This window comes from Arachis ipaensis, chromosome B7 (assembly GCF_059453495.1).
Source record: "Arachis ipaensis isolate K30076 ecotype BB chromosome B7, ASM5945349v1, whole genome shotgun sequence".
Classification (NCBI taxonomy): domain Eukaryota; kingdom Viridiplantae; phylum Streptophyta; class Magnoliopsida; order Fabales; family Fabaceae; genus Arachis; species Arachis ipaensis.
Window position 1 is genome coordinate 5,528,574 of NC_142442.1, and position 16,427 is coordinate 5,545,000.

Below are 16,427 nucleotides of genomic sequence, written 5' to 3' on the forward strand. Positions count from 1 at the left end.
TCTTGAATGGAGCTGATAAATCTCTAGAGGTGTTATTAGGCAAGGAGTTATGTATGGGAAAATCTATTGGTGCTTCTTTCTTTGAATTGGAAAACTTCTAGAGAGAAGGGTGTTCAAAGTATAATTAGTCATATTAAAGAAGGTTTTGCATGCTATTAACACACAAATTTATGATTACAGTGGTTAATTAACTTTCGTGGATTATTGTTTGCAACCATATAGGGCTCTACCATTGCATGCCTTTGAACTGAATTCTTTGTATTTGTGTTTGCCATTAGTTTGTTGATTTGGAACAGGCAATGACGACATCGACCAAAACCACTCTGATTTCTTCTCTTTAGCCTTACACTCCCCTCCTTTTTGACTTCACTCAAGAATTGGCATTTTGTGAAATATATGGCCAACTACCATTAATGTATGACCAAAAAAACTAAATGTTTATATGAAGTGTAATGTGAATGCATTAAATGGTGATTTAGTTGGGTTCTTACCTTGGTCCATCTCCAACAAGTGGAAGCAACAGAAGTAACTTTGAACCTTGCAAGACTCTAGATCAATGGCTTATTTTCCGAAATATTTACTAAAATTTTATGATGTAGGATAGTTGAAATGAATATAATATTATCGATACTAATATAACATGTTCTAATCACTTATTAACAAGTGAAGTAAGGTTTTTTTTTTTTTAATTTTTGAGTAAGGAATTAAGACAAAAAACAAAGTACAAATTTATATATAAAAATAGGCATTAAAATAATTTTAAAGATTAGTTTAGTGTATGAGTTTAATTTAAATAGGCATTTGCTTTCTCAATTTATTATACCTTTATGCATAAAAATAATAAGAAACGTTATTTATACTAATTGAAATTTTTTAAGATAATATATACACATTCACAAGTAGAATACTGTTAGAGGGGAAAAAAACTTCTGCTTAAATGATTTTATCATGCGTAGATAATGTGAAGAACGGTTCTAGTCATGCAATGTATCAAATATATTTTAGCATATCCATATAACACTATCATTCTTGGTTGAACACGAAAACACTTTTTAAACAAAAAAAAAAAAAAAAAAAACTCAATATAATGTACGATTGTAGGTAAAAATTCTGAAAGGTGTGCTAGGCCTATCTCAAGTCTAATACTATTTTTTATGGACAATTAAGGATCCAATTTTAAATTCATTCCATCAATAAAAGCAGAAATTTTTGGCCAGACTATGTTTTCGAGAGGCTCTTTCTACTGCTGTATTTTGTTTTATAAGGGGCATTTTGCACATGAATAGCTGTTCACGATGTTTCTCAGGTCAGGAATCGGTTTTACATTTTATTCAGGATTGTCCAAAAGCCCAACTAGTTTGGCAAACTTTAGGGATCTTCGATAAACCAGTGGATTTGATGAGTTAGTTCTTACATAACTGCAAACAGCGTCCCTTTAGATTCTTTTCTGGTTTCTAGTGGATTTGGTGTTCGAGAAATAACGAGATGTTTCGTCCTCACTAGCATTGGATCATAGACAAGGTAATTGGTATGGCTTTGTCCTTGGAAAAGGAGCTCCGAAATATTTTTGAGTTGCAACGACTGTCTATCTCCTCCACCATTAGTGGCTCTTGGATTCCCCTTCAGTGGGTACCTTTAAGATTAATTGTGATGTTAGCTATCCTGGCAATGGTGTTCGAGTTGGTTTTGTTTGTGTTAGCAGAGATTGTAAGCGAAGGTGGCAACGAGGCTGTCTGGGAACAATTGAGAGTCGTAGCATTTTGAAAGGAGAGTTGTTTGCTATTTGGAGAGGCTTTCTTTTAGCATGGGACTCGAGACAAAGAGACATTATATGCGAGACAGACTGTGTGAAGACTTTTACTATTGTCAATAATTCACAGGATTGCTCTGGGTTTATTGTCCTTTAGTGTTAAAAATCCGAGATATCATGTCTTGGAAATGGCGTACTGATCTTCGGTTGATCTTGAGAGATGCAAATACAGTAGCAGACATCATGACAAAAACTGCAATGAGGACCCTTTCTCTCCAAGTGGAGCTTCCGTTGCCTTGAAAGGAGTTTGAGAGTAGTATTCAGCGGGACTGTCTTTCTTAAACAGTTTCTTGTTTATTTTTTCTTTTTTAGTTGTTGTTTATTTTCTTTTAAGTCACCAAAAAACCCTCTTATCATCCCGGCCAAAAAAAATCCTCTTATCACCTAACCAACAAAAAAAAAAAGCTAAACTTAAATTTAAAAGTTGATTTGATACTATTTATATTTCTTATCTTTTGTACTCTAGATAAATTAACCTTTTTAAAATGTTATATGTAATACATAATTTGAAAATATAAATTATAAGATCTCCTAGTCACACACACTATGTACTCGTATACATATTTAAGAATTCTATTCACTATTTGGCAATTGACAATATTCGGATATAAGTGCACCATATTAAGAAAAATCAGGCTTTTTTATATAATTAAATATGCTAAAAAATTTAATTTTCAAAATACGCACGGCAGGAAAATGTTACTGAAATACGCAGTGTCAATTCTTGGCCGCCGCCTGCAAAATGGGTTTCCTCTTCATATCAAGTGCGGCGCCCATGAAATGGAACAAAAAGCAGCAGGTACCAACTCACTAGCGGCGGCCACGAAATGGTCCAGCAGCCATGCTGTGGCTGTCGCCCGCGAAATGGGGGACATTTGGGACGGTGGCCACGAATTGGCTCCAGTTCGCTGGCGAACGCGAGTTGGAACTCCGTCACTAAAAGCATATACGCAGTTCTTGGTAATATATTAATAACAACCAGCACCAACCTCATCCACCTGTAGATTGTCCAACCTCAAACGGTGCCTCACTAAGCGCTGCTCAGCATAGTCATTTTGTCTTTTTTTTCCTGCCCACCTATTGGACAACGACAAACTTAAAAAAAAAAATTCCAACCACAAAGGATATCTGATAAAAATCATAAAGTGGGAAGACATATACCATACCTAGTGGCTAAAGAAAAACTATACGGTATCGTGACATTCGGTGCCCAGAAAGATAATCTGTAGTATATCCACGACATGAGCAACATATAACAACCGACCATACCCTCAACACTGTAATCTGTTGCTAAGCACAGCACGATATAACCAATAGAGGACGACGCTACCCCAACTGTAGGTGCAGATGGCATCGTAGTCAGCCAATAACGGCAGATATCGAACATGCACCGTGTTGTTAGCCTTGTCTGGAAGAAGCACACCTCCCAACAAGTAAAGTATGTAATACTGTGCATACTGCATGAGGCCATTATCTTCTAAGTCAAGCGGCATCTGCTGAAGACGAGTTCTGAGCCACTTCAGCTTGATGTTGAACTTCGTTGTCCCTACGTGGCCGGCGGGAACCTCACCTAGAAGTTCATGACACCATTCCCAAATATCTCTTTGGTGAAACTTGCTCCATGACCTCAAAGTACCACTAACAGGCTGACCATCAACAGGTAACCCTAACTGCATTGCTACATCCTCCAGGGTTATCGTACACTCACCTCAAGGGAGGTGAAATGTGTGTGTCTCCGGTCGCCATCGTTCGACAAGGGCACTAATAAGTGGATTGTCATACTTGAAGCGCTTGATCAAAGAGGCGTGGTAAAATCCCGTGCGTCTCAGATAAGGCTCAAGCCTCTGCCGCCTAATTTCCATGCTTGGATCCGCAGGATCTAACATGAAAACATCGACGAACGTGCCATGAGGAGTAAGGACACGTGTCGGCTGCAACATAAGGTAGCAAGAAATACAATAGTTCAAAATACTATAAAAAAATTTTTAAAGATGGAAAAAATTATGTCTTATAATCGCTAACAACAACAATCAGCTTAATGACATAAACTAACCTCATGGAATAAATGTGCCGCTATATGATGTTCGTCCAATTGGTTCAAGTTCTCTTCCGCGTTAACCCCTCCCTCACTCATATTAAAAAATTTTTTTCCAGCACAGCCCTCCCACCTCCTCCTAGCTTCCTTTTACCACTTATACAAAATTATTTTTTTTACCATATGTTCCTTGCAACCGTGCATGAGGTCCCCCCCCCCCAACCCCACAACCCTTTTATAATGGTCTTGGCTCCCTTTCCAAGTGTCTCCTGCCTCCCAACATAGCCAATGCATGTGAGGTACGGTTCCTGCAGCTACTACTTTGAGCACCATTTCGTGGGCGCCACGCACGAGGTCCTCTAATTCGTGGTCGCCGCCAGCAGATTAGCCCACTTCGCATGCGCTGGCCCTGAGATGCACTACTTCGTGTGCACCGTCGTTGAGGTTGCTCCATTTCGTTCATGGCAGCAACGAAATGATGAAAGCTGCTGTGCCTGCGCCATTTCGTTGGCGACACCCCTAAATTGATGCCTAATTCCATTTCGTGTTCGCCGGGCAGGAATGAACCATGCGTATTTTAGGATCAGTTTCAACGGGTGCGTATTTTGAGAATAAAATTTTTTCACATATTTAATTATATAAAAAAGCCAAGAAAAACCATATATTGTCATTCAATCAAAGCCCGGGCTGTAATAACTTTTCAGATTTTAATGTTTTTGTTAAAGGTCTTTATGTTCCTCTTCTTTGTTTTTGGTTTTGAGTGAGCTAACCTATTTTTAAGTCCAAGATGTTTCTATTGACAAATTAAGGGCCCAATTTTAAAATCATTCCATCAGGGAAAAAAAAAAGAAATTTTTAAATTTTACACCCGTGAAGTTGACATCACACATTCAAGTTCAACCAATTAAAAGCGCTAAATAGTACTCCCTATTTTTTTTATAAATAAATAAATAAATATTATTTAAATACATTTATCCTTTTCTTTAACTTTTTTAAAAGTTTTTTCTTTTTCATTAATCTGTTTCTAAAACACAAACTCATTAACTCTCTCTCAAAAGAAACAAACAAAACAGACCCAAAAAAACACACACATCACTGAGTGTCCCCTCACAAACCCTAATCACCCCAAGTCCCAACCACCTTCTTTTGCTGCTTCTACTGTCACAGTGACCAAGCTCCTTCTTTGGCCTAAAACAACTCAAAAGGAACCCTTTTTTCTTTTTATGCATACCCACTAAAATTTTTCCACTAGTTCAGCTCAATAGCTCATGGTTCTTCTGCTCACCAGCATCATTGATTCAAAGGGCAAGTAAAAATTCAATCTTTTTATGATATCTTTGCATTTTCAATCAATATTTGATACTCCAGTTCATCTTTTAGTTTAGGGTATTGAGTTGTTTTTGTTGGCCTGGTGAGGTTTGTGTGTGGGGTAATATTTGGAGTTAGGTTTTGATTGGTGAGAGAGAGAGGAGAAGCAGTTATGGTGACTGCTGAGAATGAGATTGGTGTTGAGGATCATCAGAAGGAGGCTAGTGCTCCAAAGTCTCCATGGAAGACACCTGTAGCTGATGATGGGAATGGAGCTGAGGTTTCTGTGATGATGGGGAATGAGTCTTGGCCTGCTCTTTCTGATGCACAGAGACCCAAGAATGTTGATCCAGTTGCTGCTAAGTCTGAGGATTCAGCAGCTTCTGTGAAAAGTGTTGTTGAGGTTTCTCCAAGGCCTCCTACACTGCAGGTTAGTTTATAAATAATAATATCGTCATCATCATCATCTTTATCATTATTGTTATTGTTAGCATTATGAGTGCAAAAGTTTTTGTTGATTCATGGTGTTTCTTTAGTTCATCTCTATGTATGGATTGCCTTATATGTACTGTCAACCGAATTTATGTTTCGAATAGATGTTATGTGTATTCTTTGATTTTTGTAGTTAAGGATTGACCTAAAATGCTGGAGATATATATGAATAAATAACATTGGAGTCCTAAAGTTTAATGAAATCTGTAGTGTTTGGTACTACTATTTTTTTTTCCCAGCAATACTTGTTTTTGTTGTGATAAAAATAGAAGTTGAATGCTTAAAGAGTTGCGTTTTTTTTTTTAATTAATGTTGTTTGTTTTCCTTGTGACTTTGCATGGGGCTGATAATCAGCAGAAGTCGAATGGTCCTGGAAACAATCCGTTACATAAGATGCCATCCCGCCATCAGAAACCAGGTGCTAAGCGCAACACAAGTGGCGCGCCTCCCTTTCCTGTATCGATACCTTATCATCAACCAGCAGTTACTCCGGTTTATCAAATGGTGCCTGTGCCACCTCATCTTGCCATTCCCGGATATGGTTTCCCTCCTGGTCCTGGGCCTTATCCAAGTGTTGAGAACCCTATGGTGAAACCGGGGTCTCAGTCACCAAGACCAGCTTTTGGCCCACCTGCTCATCCTGTCGATGCCAAAAATGCTCCGCCGTCCCCGCGAGGGGATCCAAATGCATACTCTGCTAATTTTTCTACTGGAAGACCGAATATGCAAGAACAAGGTGAACACTTAAATCACGGTTGGCATCATCAAAGGCCTTTCCCTACCAGAGCAAACATACCAATGCAACAGGGTATGGGCCCGAGGAACTTTGTAAGACCTCCATTTTTCGGTCCCACTCCAGGATATATGGTTGGTCCTGGCTTTCCAGGTAAAATTCTATTCACTTATCTATATGCATGCACACATTTTAGCAAATACACTCTTTTCTTTTTGTCTTGAATTTCTCCATCAGTTATTTCTCTTAATCCAATTTTAATCTTCTGAACAGGACATGTTCCAGTATGGTATGGCCCCCCCATGCCACCTGCTCTCCCCATTAGAGGAACCCCTCCTCGGCATTTTGTTCCGTATCCTGTCAGTCCATCTTCTCAATCACTGCCTCCAGAAACCGTAGCTTTGAGGGCTAGCATTGTTAAACAGATAGACTACTATTTTAGGTACATAATTTAATCACTGATTACGGCTTATATACCTTAATCCTGCATGGTCATGATTTGTTAACTACAATTAAGAAACTGGCGTGTGATAAAATATTTCTTGGCTGTTCTTTCCAATTTTGTCTGACAAATGTTTCTCAGGGATAAAATGCTTTTGTACCACACTCATCAACTGAGTCTTCTAGATAAGGATGAATTCATATATTTAACTATTAGGTGGCATTGTAAGAGGATTATTGCATTAGATGGTGAATCGGATCGGTTTGTAATTTTTATGTTAAAGCAACTGAATCTATAATAACTTTTTGTTTGCAAAAGTAAGCCATGCAAAAGTTACAACACATAGAATGAGCTAATAAATGTACTACTCTATATTGCACTCCGAGAATAAACAAATGTAAGTTGCATGACATAGACTGCTTATACAGCAGACTGCTGACTTCAGAGCCTTTTCTTGGCAGTGATGAAAATCTGCAGAATGATCATTACCTTATTTCCTTGATGGATGACCAAGGATGGGTTCCAATATCCATTGTAGCTGGCTTTAAAAGGGTATGTCCAATGAATAACTTGTACTCCAATTTTGTTACACTTTTTCACATATGCCATATATTCCCATATGCTGGTGTTTTCTATAATATGTAATTACATTCTGATTCCTGCTTGCCTTATGTGATGTGAACTTTTGTCGTTGTAGGTCAAGAAGATGAGTACTGACATACCTTTCATCCTTGATGCACTTCAGAGTTCTGATGTTGTGGAAGTGCAGGTTTGATTCAGATAGATTATCTTAGCTTGCCTAGTTTATTTTTTTTACTGCTTTTCTACTAGAGCAAACCATGTTTAAGCATCTCACTTGCTCTGGAATCTAGTTTATTGCTTTACCTACCTTGTTACAAATTTGATTCTTCTGTTGGTACTGCTTCTATTTTGTTCTTGTTTGTTTTGAATATTAACATCAGGAACTGGTTATTTCAATTGTTTATAGTACATTGATTTATCTGTTTTTTGACGGTTTTCTTTGAATATCGCATTCTAGTTTCGTTTTATAATGTGTAGATTTTATGTTTTATATCATGGAATAACCTCTTCATACTTTTGGAGTTAGTTTTTTAAGTTACCACAGCATAAATGACATGAAAGTTTGGTATATTTTTTGGATTAATTTCTTTTTTCTTCATGTTATATAAGTTAGTCTCATTCGTTACTTTTAATTTTACAGGGTGACAAGATAAGGAAATACAATAACTGGTCAAAATGGATCCGAGGTTCTTCAGGAAATTTAGGATCATCTGCTGAACAGATTCAACCGAGGCAAGTCGTAGAAGATGCATTGAAATCTTCAGAGAATACGGAAGTTGATGGAGATAAGACCAAGGATATTTCTGAAGCAAATTTTAAAGATGCTGCTCAAAACCATATCCAGTCAAACACAGATACTTCACAATCTTCGCATATGAATCATGAGCAGGATAGTGAGATCCATCATTCAAAGAATAATTCTCACGCAGCAACTGGTCAAAGAGTCAAATACTCTAATCACAATACAACCAATAGTAATTTAAGCTTCTACTACAAAGAAACTGATGCCAAAATATTTGATGATACTGAGACTGGAAATGCGGATGTTTCGGCTGATACGGATATTAGAGACCTTTCCAATGATTTCTGTCATACATTTATGCTTGATGAAGAGATAGAGCTTGAGCAGAAGATGCAAAAGAAGACTGAGGTTTCTTCTCCTAGAAGGTACTGCACATTGACAATCTGTAGTTGCTTATCGATATCTCGATTAAACTTACATCTATTTCCTGGTTCTGTTTTATCTTTGCGAAAGTTTTCACTTTTCTTATGAACATTCATCTGATATTAATTTGTTGTCCAAAAGGATGGATGATGACGATGATGAGATGGCTGTCATTGAACAAGATGTACAGAGACTTGTGATCGTTACCCAGGTATTGCTGTTTATAATTTTCATATTGATCGTTACCCAGGATGGATGATAACCCACTTTTAATTTTCTTAAAAGTGGGTTATCATTCGAATTAAGTATTGGTTTACATTGCTTCATAGCTCAAATTGTACCACTGATGAAACATTAGAACTAATTTGATTGTTGAATTTATTCAATAGAACTTTTACTATTTTCTATTTCAATGTTCAGAATAATGATTCTAAACAAGGGTCCAGAGGTTCTGGTAAAGAATCAAAATCCCTCTCCAATGAGCTTGCTTCTGCAATAAACGATGGGCTTTATTTCTTTGAGCAGGTTGACACACTAATATTTATATTTCAGCAATCCTTGTTTATATTGTCTATAATCATTGTCGTTGTCTTCATGTTATTAATTTTTAGTCGCCTCACCTAATTATCAACAGGAACTGAAACATAGACGGTCTAATCGTAGAAAGAATAATAATGATAATAGAGATCGAAACTTAAAATCTCCAAGCCATACTTCAGGAGTATCTAATACTGGTGGAAGTGGCATGCATGAAGAATCTGGAAGCAGTAATTCTCGAAGGAAACAGAAAACTTATCACAAGCAACCATCTTATATAAAGCAGCGCTTTTTCTCTAGCAATTTTAGAAATCATGGAACCGCTCGTAACTCCACCGGGATCATATCTGAAAGCCCACCTAGTAATTCGGTTGGGTTTTTCTTTGCTTCCACACCTGAAAATCATTGGTCAGTTCAAAATGATTATACCCTTGAATATAATCTTAGGTTGCTTTCTTTCTTTCCAATTTCAAATAAAATTTTCTTAGATAATGAATAATGAATATGAAGTTATTATTGATTCTCAGGAGTATGCCATATTTTTAACTCCCTAACGGCATGTTGATTCTTTAGTTTGATCACTGAAAAGCTCCTTCCAATTATTCTCTTAATTTTGCAGTCTCAAACCCTCCAAATTGAGTAGTTCGCCGCATGGTGGTCTTTCGAGTAGTTCTCCTGTGGGCTCCATGCCAAAATCTTTCCCACCTTTTCAGCATCCAAGTCACCAACTTTTAGAAGAAAACGGTTTCAAACAGCAAAAGTACGTTATTATACTTGACTATGATATACGTGTAATAAGGTCTAGGACTATATTGAACATGTAATTTCAAAATTTCTCATGAGGTTATTCTTCCCTTCAGGTACGTGAAGTATCATAAACGATGCTTGAATGATCGAAAGAAACTTGGAATCGGTTGCAGTGAGGTGGATTTCTATCAACTTCCTATGAGCAACTATATTTTTTGTTACTATTATTTTTATTGTGAATTTATGTTTAAAGCGTCATCCATTTTTTGGTACTTGAAATTAAGAGTTCTTTTCTGAAGATGTTGGACATCACACAGCATTGTCAAAATATCAAACATGATGTGGGGCTTCATTAGCTTGGTCTTTTGAATTAGGCCTTGAATTTTTTTTAATACAATTTTTATGATATTTAATACTTGTATTTGTTCATTATGTTCCTTTTACATTACTTGCTAATTCTGGTAGACATTTCCCCTTTTGTTTGCATTTATCTATGCAGGAAATGAATACACTATACCGTTTTTGGTGCTATTTTCTTCGCGACATGTTTGTTCCTTCTATGTATAATGAATTTAAGAAACTGGCAAAGGAAGATGCAGCTGCCAATTATAATTATGGCATAGAATGTCTTTTCAGATTCTACAGGTATCAATGTCATATTAAGCTTTTCAAATTGTAGAATGATTTCAAGGTTTTCATGTACAGTCAAATGTTAGTTTAGATAAGTATGTTATACTATAATTTTAAAGAATTCATGGGTATTGTATTGTTGTTCTAATTTTCGAGTAACTCGTGTTCAGTTATGGTTTGGAGAAGGAATTCAGGGAAGATCTGTACAAGGATTTTGAACAGCTTACTCTGGAATTCTATCAGAAGGGAAATCTCTATGGCTTGGAAAAATACTGGTGAAACCTATTTACTCTTGCTTCCTAATTATTTGACTCGAATTTTTTGTTAGGCGATATTTTCATGTTTCCATCATTGGCAGGGCATTTCACCACTATCGCAAGGCACACGAACCGTTGAATAAGCACCCTGAGCTGGACAGGTTGCTCCGAGAAGATTACCGAAGTTTGGACGATTTCCGCGCCAAGGAAAAGCACACGGTGAAAGAGGACGCCGATTAGGCCCCAAGTGTCCCAATTTTGATGGCATCCCAATTTTGAAAAGAGCTCTAACTTTTTAACATTGTGTGTTTGGAGTAGCAGCCTTGCTTTTTGGGTTTGAATGCAAAAGAAAGAAAGGGGAAGATTGTTTTTTTTGTTCAAATATTTATAAAAACTGTGGTTTTGATGATGCAGGGTTGCTGATTGCCAAGTTTCTTCTTTTGATGGATATATCATTCTATATGGTATACAACTGATTCCTTTCTTTTTGAGACACTTTGTGGAGACACCCTTTTCTTGTCTCCAAAAAATGTTGTACATATAAGTTGATAGACTTAGAAGAAAGTTGTGTAACATTGTTACATCATAAGGGAAATAGGGTCCTTCTTTTTACTTTTGGGAGAGTAAAAAAAGAAAAAAGAAAAAAGAAAGGGGAGGGTTGTACTTATTTATGTCTGCGCCAAATTTGAACAATAAGAGTGAGAATCATTTTGTAACCTTTTCATGTGCCCAATTGATTTATCTGTCATGTCATGCTAAATTGCATATGACAAATACAAAGTTAATATTTTTTTTGAGTTGTCTACGGTATCCTTAGTCCGATATGCCAAGGGATAATCGATATGCTAAGGGATAATCCGTCGCCAATTTGAGTTCAATTTAAAGGTTTGTTGGTCAAAGGATTGGTGGATGTACAAGGTGGGATTCGAATTTCTAATACTTGGTTGATTCGAATTTTTAATACTTGGTTAAACAGACAAGTGAGGTGAGCACTTGACGAATTACTGAAGAATTTGAGGCCAATCATGAAATGAACAAATATCAACTTAAAACGTTGATTTGATTTAGGGCCAATATTTACTCACTTTTTTACCGTATGAGATTTCATTTGACAAAACAAATATATATTACAATCCGTTTCTATTTTCAAAATATTCCAACAAACACCCTATTGGAAAATTTGCTTCCATTTTCAACCACTCTTTAGAATGCTATAAAAATTAAAAACACAATCCGGCTCTAGATGTCAATTAATTTATTGTGTAAATAGTCAAAATAATTTAAGCGCGCCTTAATTTAGTTATTGAAATATATCAAATATTTTAAAGTAGTCATTGAAAAATATAATTAAATTAGATAAGTTTGATTCACTATTATATCTTTTAGGAGGGGTCAATTTGAAATTTTTAATCTTTCGAAGACTATATTAATGTACAAGTCTTCTTTTAAAAATTATTTTGACTATTTCTTAATTTACTAATACTAGGGAGATAATTATTTATAGTTACCTTATTTAATTTATCATTTATATTTTTATATACTTAACAACCAAATTTACATACTTATTACATCTAATATTATATATTTATGTCAGAAATAATAATTAATAGATATAAAATAAGATAATTTTAGACTGATTTAAGCTAGTTTTTATTATTTCTCAAATATTTTTTCTAAATTTATCCATGTAAATTGAAAATAAAAAAAATAGGTAACTATATTTGTCTAGATTCATTGCTATGTTTCTTATTTTAAATTATTTATCTTAATCTGATTTTATAAATCCAATCCGTTGGCTATTAAATACCAGAATTTGGAAGGATTTGACGGCTTTTTATTTTTTGTATTATAATATAGGTAGTGTTTTTTAATAATGTGAAATTTTAGTGCATTTTTTATTTTGTATGAATACTACTTATACCTTGATTCAAAATAAAATGAGACCCAAAAAGATTAAATGTCTATCATGTAAAGGTAAGCTTTCGGCACTTTTGTCTGACCAGCACAATAAAGAAGGTCTAGTTCTACTTATTCGAATAAGTAACTACCTCTTAAAAATATCTTCTACTATTTTTTATTTGTCTAAAAAAGATATTTCAATAATTTTTTTAGATAAACAGAACGATCATTTATCATAAAAGATAAAACTACTCTATAAAATAATTATTTTTTTTACTATAAACACACTGAACAATAATTAGGTATATTAAGAATCCAATATATTAAAAATTTGTCTAAAATTTATGCTAATTTAAACATCGAAATCTCTTCTAAGTACCACCACCTACCTCCTCACGAGGAACTCAGACGCGGTCTCAAAAGGGGTTTGGATCTTCACGTCCAAGCCTAAAAGCAACAAAATTTTAGGCAACTCTCAGAACATTAACGTCATTGTCGGAGACCTAAAAATTTACACCCAATCATGGTGGATAACCAATTTGAAGATAGACACACTGTATCTGAGTCCGAACCGAAACGGATACTATATATGAGAGAGTCAGATTTGTGGGTTTTATTTTTTATTCTTTTAAAGTTTACACATCTAAGGATCATATTTGTATTTCAACACTAAAAATTTTTTTGAACATGCAAATCAGACCCTCCAATTTGTTTTACATCGAAACAAATTTTATTTCACCATAATTCAACCCATTCGATTTGTGTACTATGAAAATCTAACCCTCAAATTTAAATCCGATTTATTATTTAAAATAAAAATAAAATAAAATTCATATAGAAAAACATACCAATTAATTATGATATCGAATTACACACCATTTTTTTCCATTACTAAAAAAATTAGCCGGATTTGACACGGTGAAAATGTGCATATATATTGAGTGAATATAGATATTTGATCTCATGCCATCTTAATATGTGCCAGCCTTTTATTTCCATATATATATATATATATATATATATTAAAAAAGCACACTAGTCACACTCATTCTATTCTTTATGACCCTTTTCTCTGAAGTCTAAACTCTTTTGTCACTGAGAAACACAAGGAGACTTTGATTTGGAAAAAAAAAATGGAGACTGTGATCTTTAGAAGAATTGTGTTGATGGTGATGATGACTTCAATGATGGTAAAGATGGCAAAATCGGAATTGCACTATGTTGGAGGAAACAAGTTTAGTTGGGTTCCTAATGTTAATTTGACACAATGGTCAATGCATCAGCATTTTTATGTGCATGACTGGCTATGTAAGTTCTAGTTCTCTTTATTTTTTTTAAATCAATATTATTCTTAGATTTAATTTCTGTGTATTGTGGGTGTCAATTTTGACAGTGAGGAGCGAAGTTATCTGGTTTAATGTTACTGTGCAATTTTCGGATCTGATTAGCATGTGGTGTTTATCTAAATTTGATCTAAAAATTGTGAATATAAATTCAATCTGCACACTAATAGAATGGATTATGGATCTTGTGTAGGTATTCGCATATCTGCGTATCCTCACAAATAAAGAAATAAATAAATAAATATTTTTTTATATTTTATTTCAACTAATAATTATCATAGATGTTGTATTATTTTAATTTATTATTTAAAAAATAGATGTTTAATATTATTTTAAGAGTAACCATATTTAAAAGAATGAAAAAATAAATTTTACTAATATTTTTTAAATAAAAATAAACTTTTAAAAATATTTTTTTATTTTACGGATATATCAGATATCCGATCCGATAATTTTAGTGCAAAAAATTAAAATTTTAGCTATATCCAATTCGATCTGCGTTCACCCTACTCTTAATCTTATTTTTGTTCAGTTGGTTTAGTGAACTCTTATTCTTTCTATTTCTTTTTTTTCTCAAAATATTCCCTCTCACTTGAATTTTGGGCATTCTAAAAAAATTACTTCCATCTACTAAATTAAACAACAAATTTTAAAAAAGTTTAGTTATTCTGCTTATAATTTTATTAAATTTTTAATTATGTTTCTGTATATTTTTTCTTTTCGATTAAACTCCTATACAACGTATGTCCCTTCCCTCTACTCTAAATGGTTTTTGGAATCCCCCATCCATTGGTACTTTTAAGATTAATTGTGATGCTAGTTATTTTGGTTCGGGTGATAGTGTTGGTTTTGCTTGTGTTATTAGAGATTGTAATGGGAGCTGGCAAAGGGGGTGTTTGGGAATGATTGAAAGTAATAGTATTCTTCAAGGAGAATTGTTTGCTATTTGGAGAGGATATCTCTTAGCTTGGGATGTGGGTCAACGAGATGTTATTTGTGAGACGGATTGTGTGGAAGCATTTAATCTTGTTACTCAAGATGGTTTTGGGTTTATTGATCCACTGGTGCTCAAAATAAGAGATATCATGCATTGGAATTGGCGTGTTGACTTTCGTTTGATTATGAGAGATGCAAATACGGTGGCAGATACTATGGCAAAGATGGCGATGAAGTTACAACTTTCGCATGTGGAGCTTCTTTCACCTTGAGAGGAGTTTAAGAGTAGTCTTAAACGGGACTGTCCCTCTATTTAAGCAGTTCCTTGTTTTGTTTCTTTTGTTTTTCTTTGTTTAATTTATTTCAGTCACCAAAAAAAAAAAAACTCCTATACCATATCAGATTTTATAATTAAGTCCTTGTCGTGACAAAAATATTAGAATTAATGAAATATTTCATTAAACAAAACGAATATACCTAACACTTTATTAAATATTCTGTATAGTTTAACAGAATATTTTATTAATTTTAACGTTTTTGTCATGGTACCGGTTTAGTTAAAAACGAATTTGGATCTTCTAAATTTTAGATTTTTACTTGAGAGGGTAAAATGTGATCTCTTACCCTTAAATGTTTTCTCTCTTATATTTTATCTTGGTCTCACTAATGAAATAATTAGTGAGAGACCACACTTTATCTTATAAGGTGAAATTCAAAATTTAAAAGATCTAAATCTGTTACAAAATTTGATATAGTATAAGAATCCAATTAAAAGAAAAAAAAAAAACCTAATTAAAAATTCAATAAATCTATAAAGATCGACAGAATAATCAAACCTTTCTAAAATTATATATATTTGTTCATACATCTAAATATTAGAATTCCATCTATTTTATTCCTTGTGCGTGAAAGCAATATGTTGTATGACACCTAAAGACATGTTTGATATGATAAAATACTTTTCAATTCAATTTCTTCTTTAAATAGAGGTTTAATTATTCTGTTGGTCTTTATAATTTCGTAAAATTTTTAATTAAATCTTGTATTTTTTTTTCTTTTTAACTGAGTCTTTGCATAAAATTTTTTTTAATTGGGTTTCTACATTTTTTTTCCTTTTATTTTGGTCTTGCACCAATTTATTTTAGTGGGGTCCCTATAAAATTAAGCCAATTACTATTAAGAGGGACCTAATTGAAAAAAAATTTGGTGCAGAGATCCAATTAAAAGGAAAAAAAATACAAGGATCTAATTAAAAATTTAGTAAAACTATAGAAACCAACGAAATAATTAAACCTTAAATATAACATCATTTTATTTCATTTTTATATTTCTAAAATTTGGTGAAGAGAATAACAAGAACAAAATGATTTTCTTTTTCATTGTTTCTTTTACAAAATATAATATATTATGAACAATGAATAAAATTTCACATAATTAACTAATGTTTTTCATAATTGGTATAGATTTTGGATATGACAGGCACATGCACAATGTGTTGGAAGTGAATAAGA

At 33.9% G+C, this 16,427-nt stretch overlaps 2 protein-coding genes across 5 annotated transcripts in view; both read left to right on the forward strand.

Moving 5' to 3' along the window:
- Positions 1 to 4,860: 4,860 nt before the first annotated feature.
- Positions 4,861 to 11,456, forward strand: LARP1A (LA RNA-binding protein). 4 transcript variants are annotated; one of them, XR_015892047.1, is made up of 15 exons: positions 4,879 to 5,583; positions 6,003 to 6,531; positions 6,652 to 6,820; positions 7,282 to 7,372; positions 7,518 to 7,589; positions 8,043 to 8,569; positions 8,709 to 8,778; positions 8,988 to 9,092; positions 9,202 to 9,512; positions 9,724 to 9,864; positions 9,965 to 10,028; positions 10,351 to 10,496; positions 10,652 to 10,756; positions 10,840 to 11,041; positions 11,153 to 11,456. XR_015892047.1 is itself a non-coding variant. In XM_016310359.3 (14 exons), the coding sequence occupies exons 1-14, from the start codon at positions 5,326 to 5,328 to the stop codon at positions 10,976 to 10,978; spliced, it is 2,727 nt and encodes a 908-aa protein (XP_016165845.1). In that variant the 5' UTR covers positions 4,861 to 5,325; the 3' UTR covers positions 10,979 to 11,456. The 4 variants fall into 4 exon arrangements, 2 of the variants coding, with proteins under 2 accessions (XP_016165845.1, XP_088348849.1); XR_015892046.1 differs by having other exon boundaries at positions 4,888 to 5,583; positions 6,000 to 6,531; XM_016310359.3 differs by having other exon boundaries at positions 4,861 to 5,583; positions 10,840 to 11,456.
- A 2,290-nt stretch (positions 11,457 to 13,746) lies between these two features.
- Positions 13,747 to 16,427, forward strand: part of ENODL20 (early nodulin-like protein 20) — a 2,962-nt gene continuing 281 nt past the window's right edge. Inside the window, exons 1-2 of the mRNA XM_016308613.3 lie at positions 13,747 to 13,945; positions 16,380 to 16,427. The exon at positions 16,380 to 16,427 is cut by the window's right edge and continues 281 nt beyond it. Of these exons, the coding sequence (XP_016164099.3) occupies positions 13,771 to 13,945; positions 16,380 to 16,427 (223 nt within the window). The 5' untranslated portion in view covers positions 13,747 to 13,770. The remainder of the gene's footprint in view (positions 13,946 to 16,379) is intronic.

Bases quoted from the DNA above. Each gene is read 5' to 3' on its own strand.
- LARP1A (XM_088492723.1), top strand. From the start codon at position 5,326: ATGGTGACTGCTGAGAATGAGATTGGTGTTGAGGATCATCAGAAGGAG. The intron at 9,093-9,201 runs GTTGACACACTA...AATTATCAACAG, and splicing joins GGCTTTATTTCTTTGAGCAG to GAACTGAAACATAGACGGTC. The intron at 9,865-9,964 runs GTACGTTATTAT...TCTTCCCTTCAG, and splicing joins AACGGTTTCAAACAGCAAAA to GTACGTGAAGTATCATAAAC.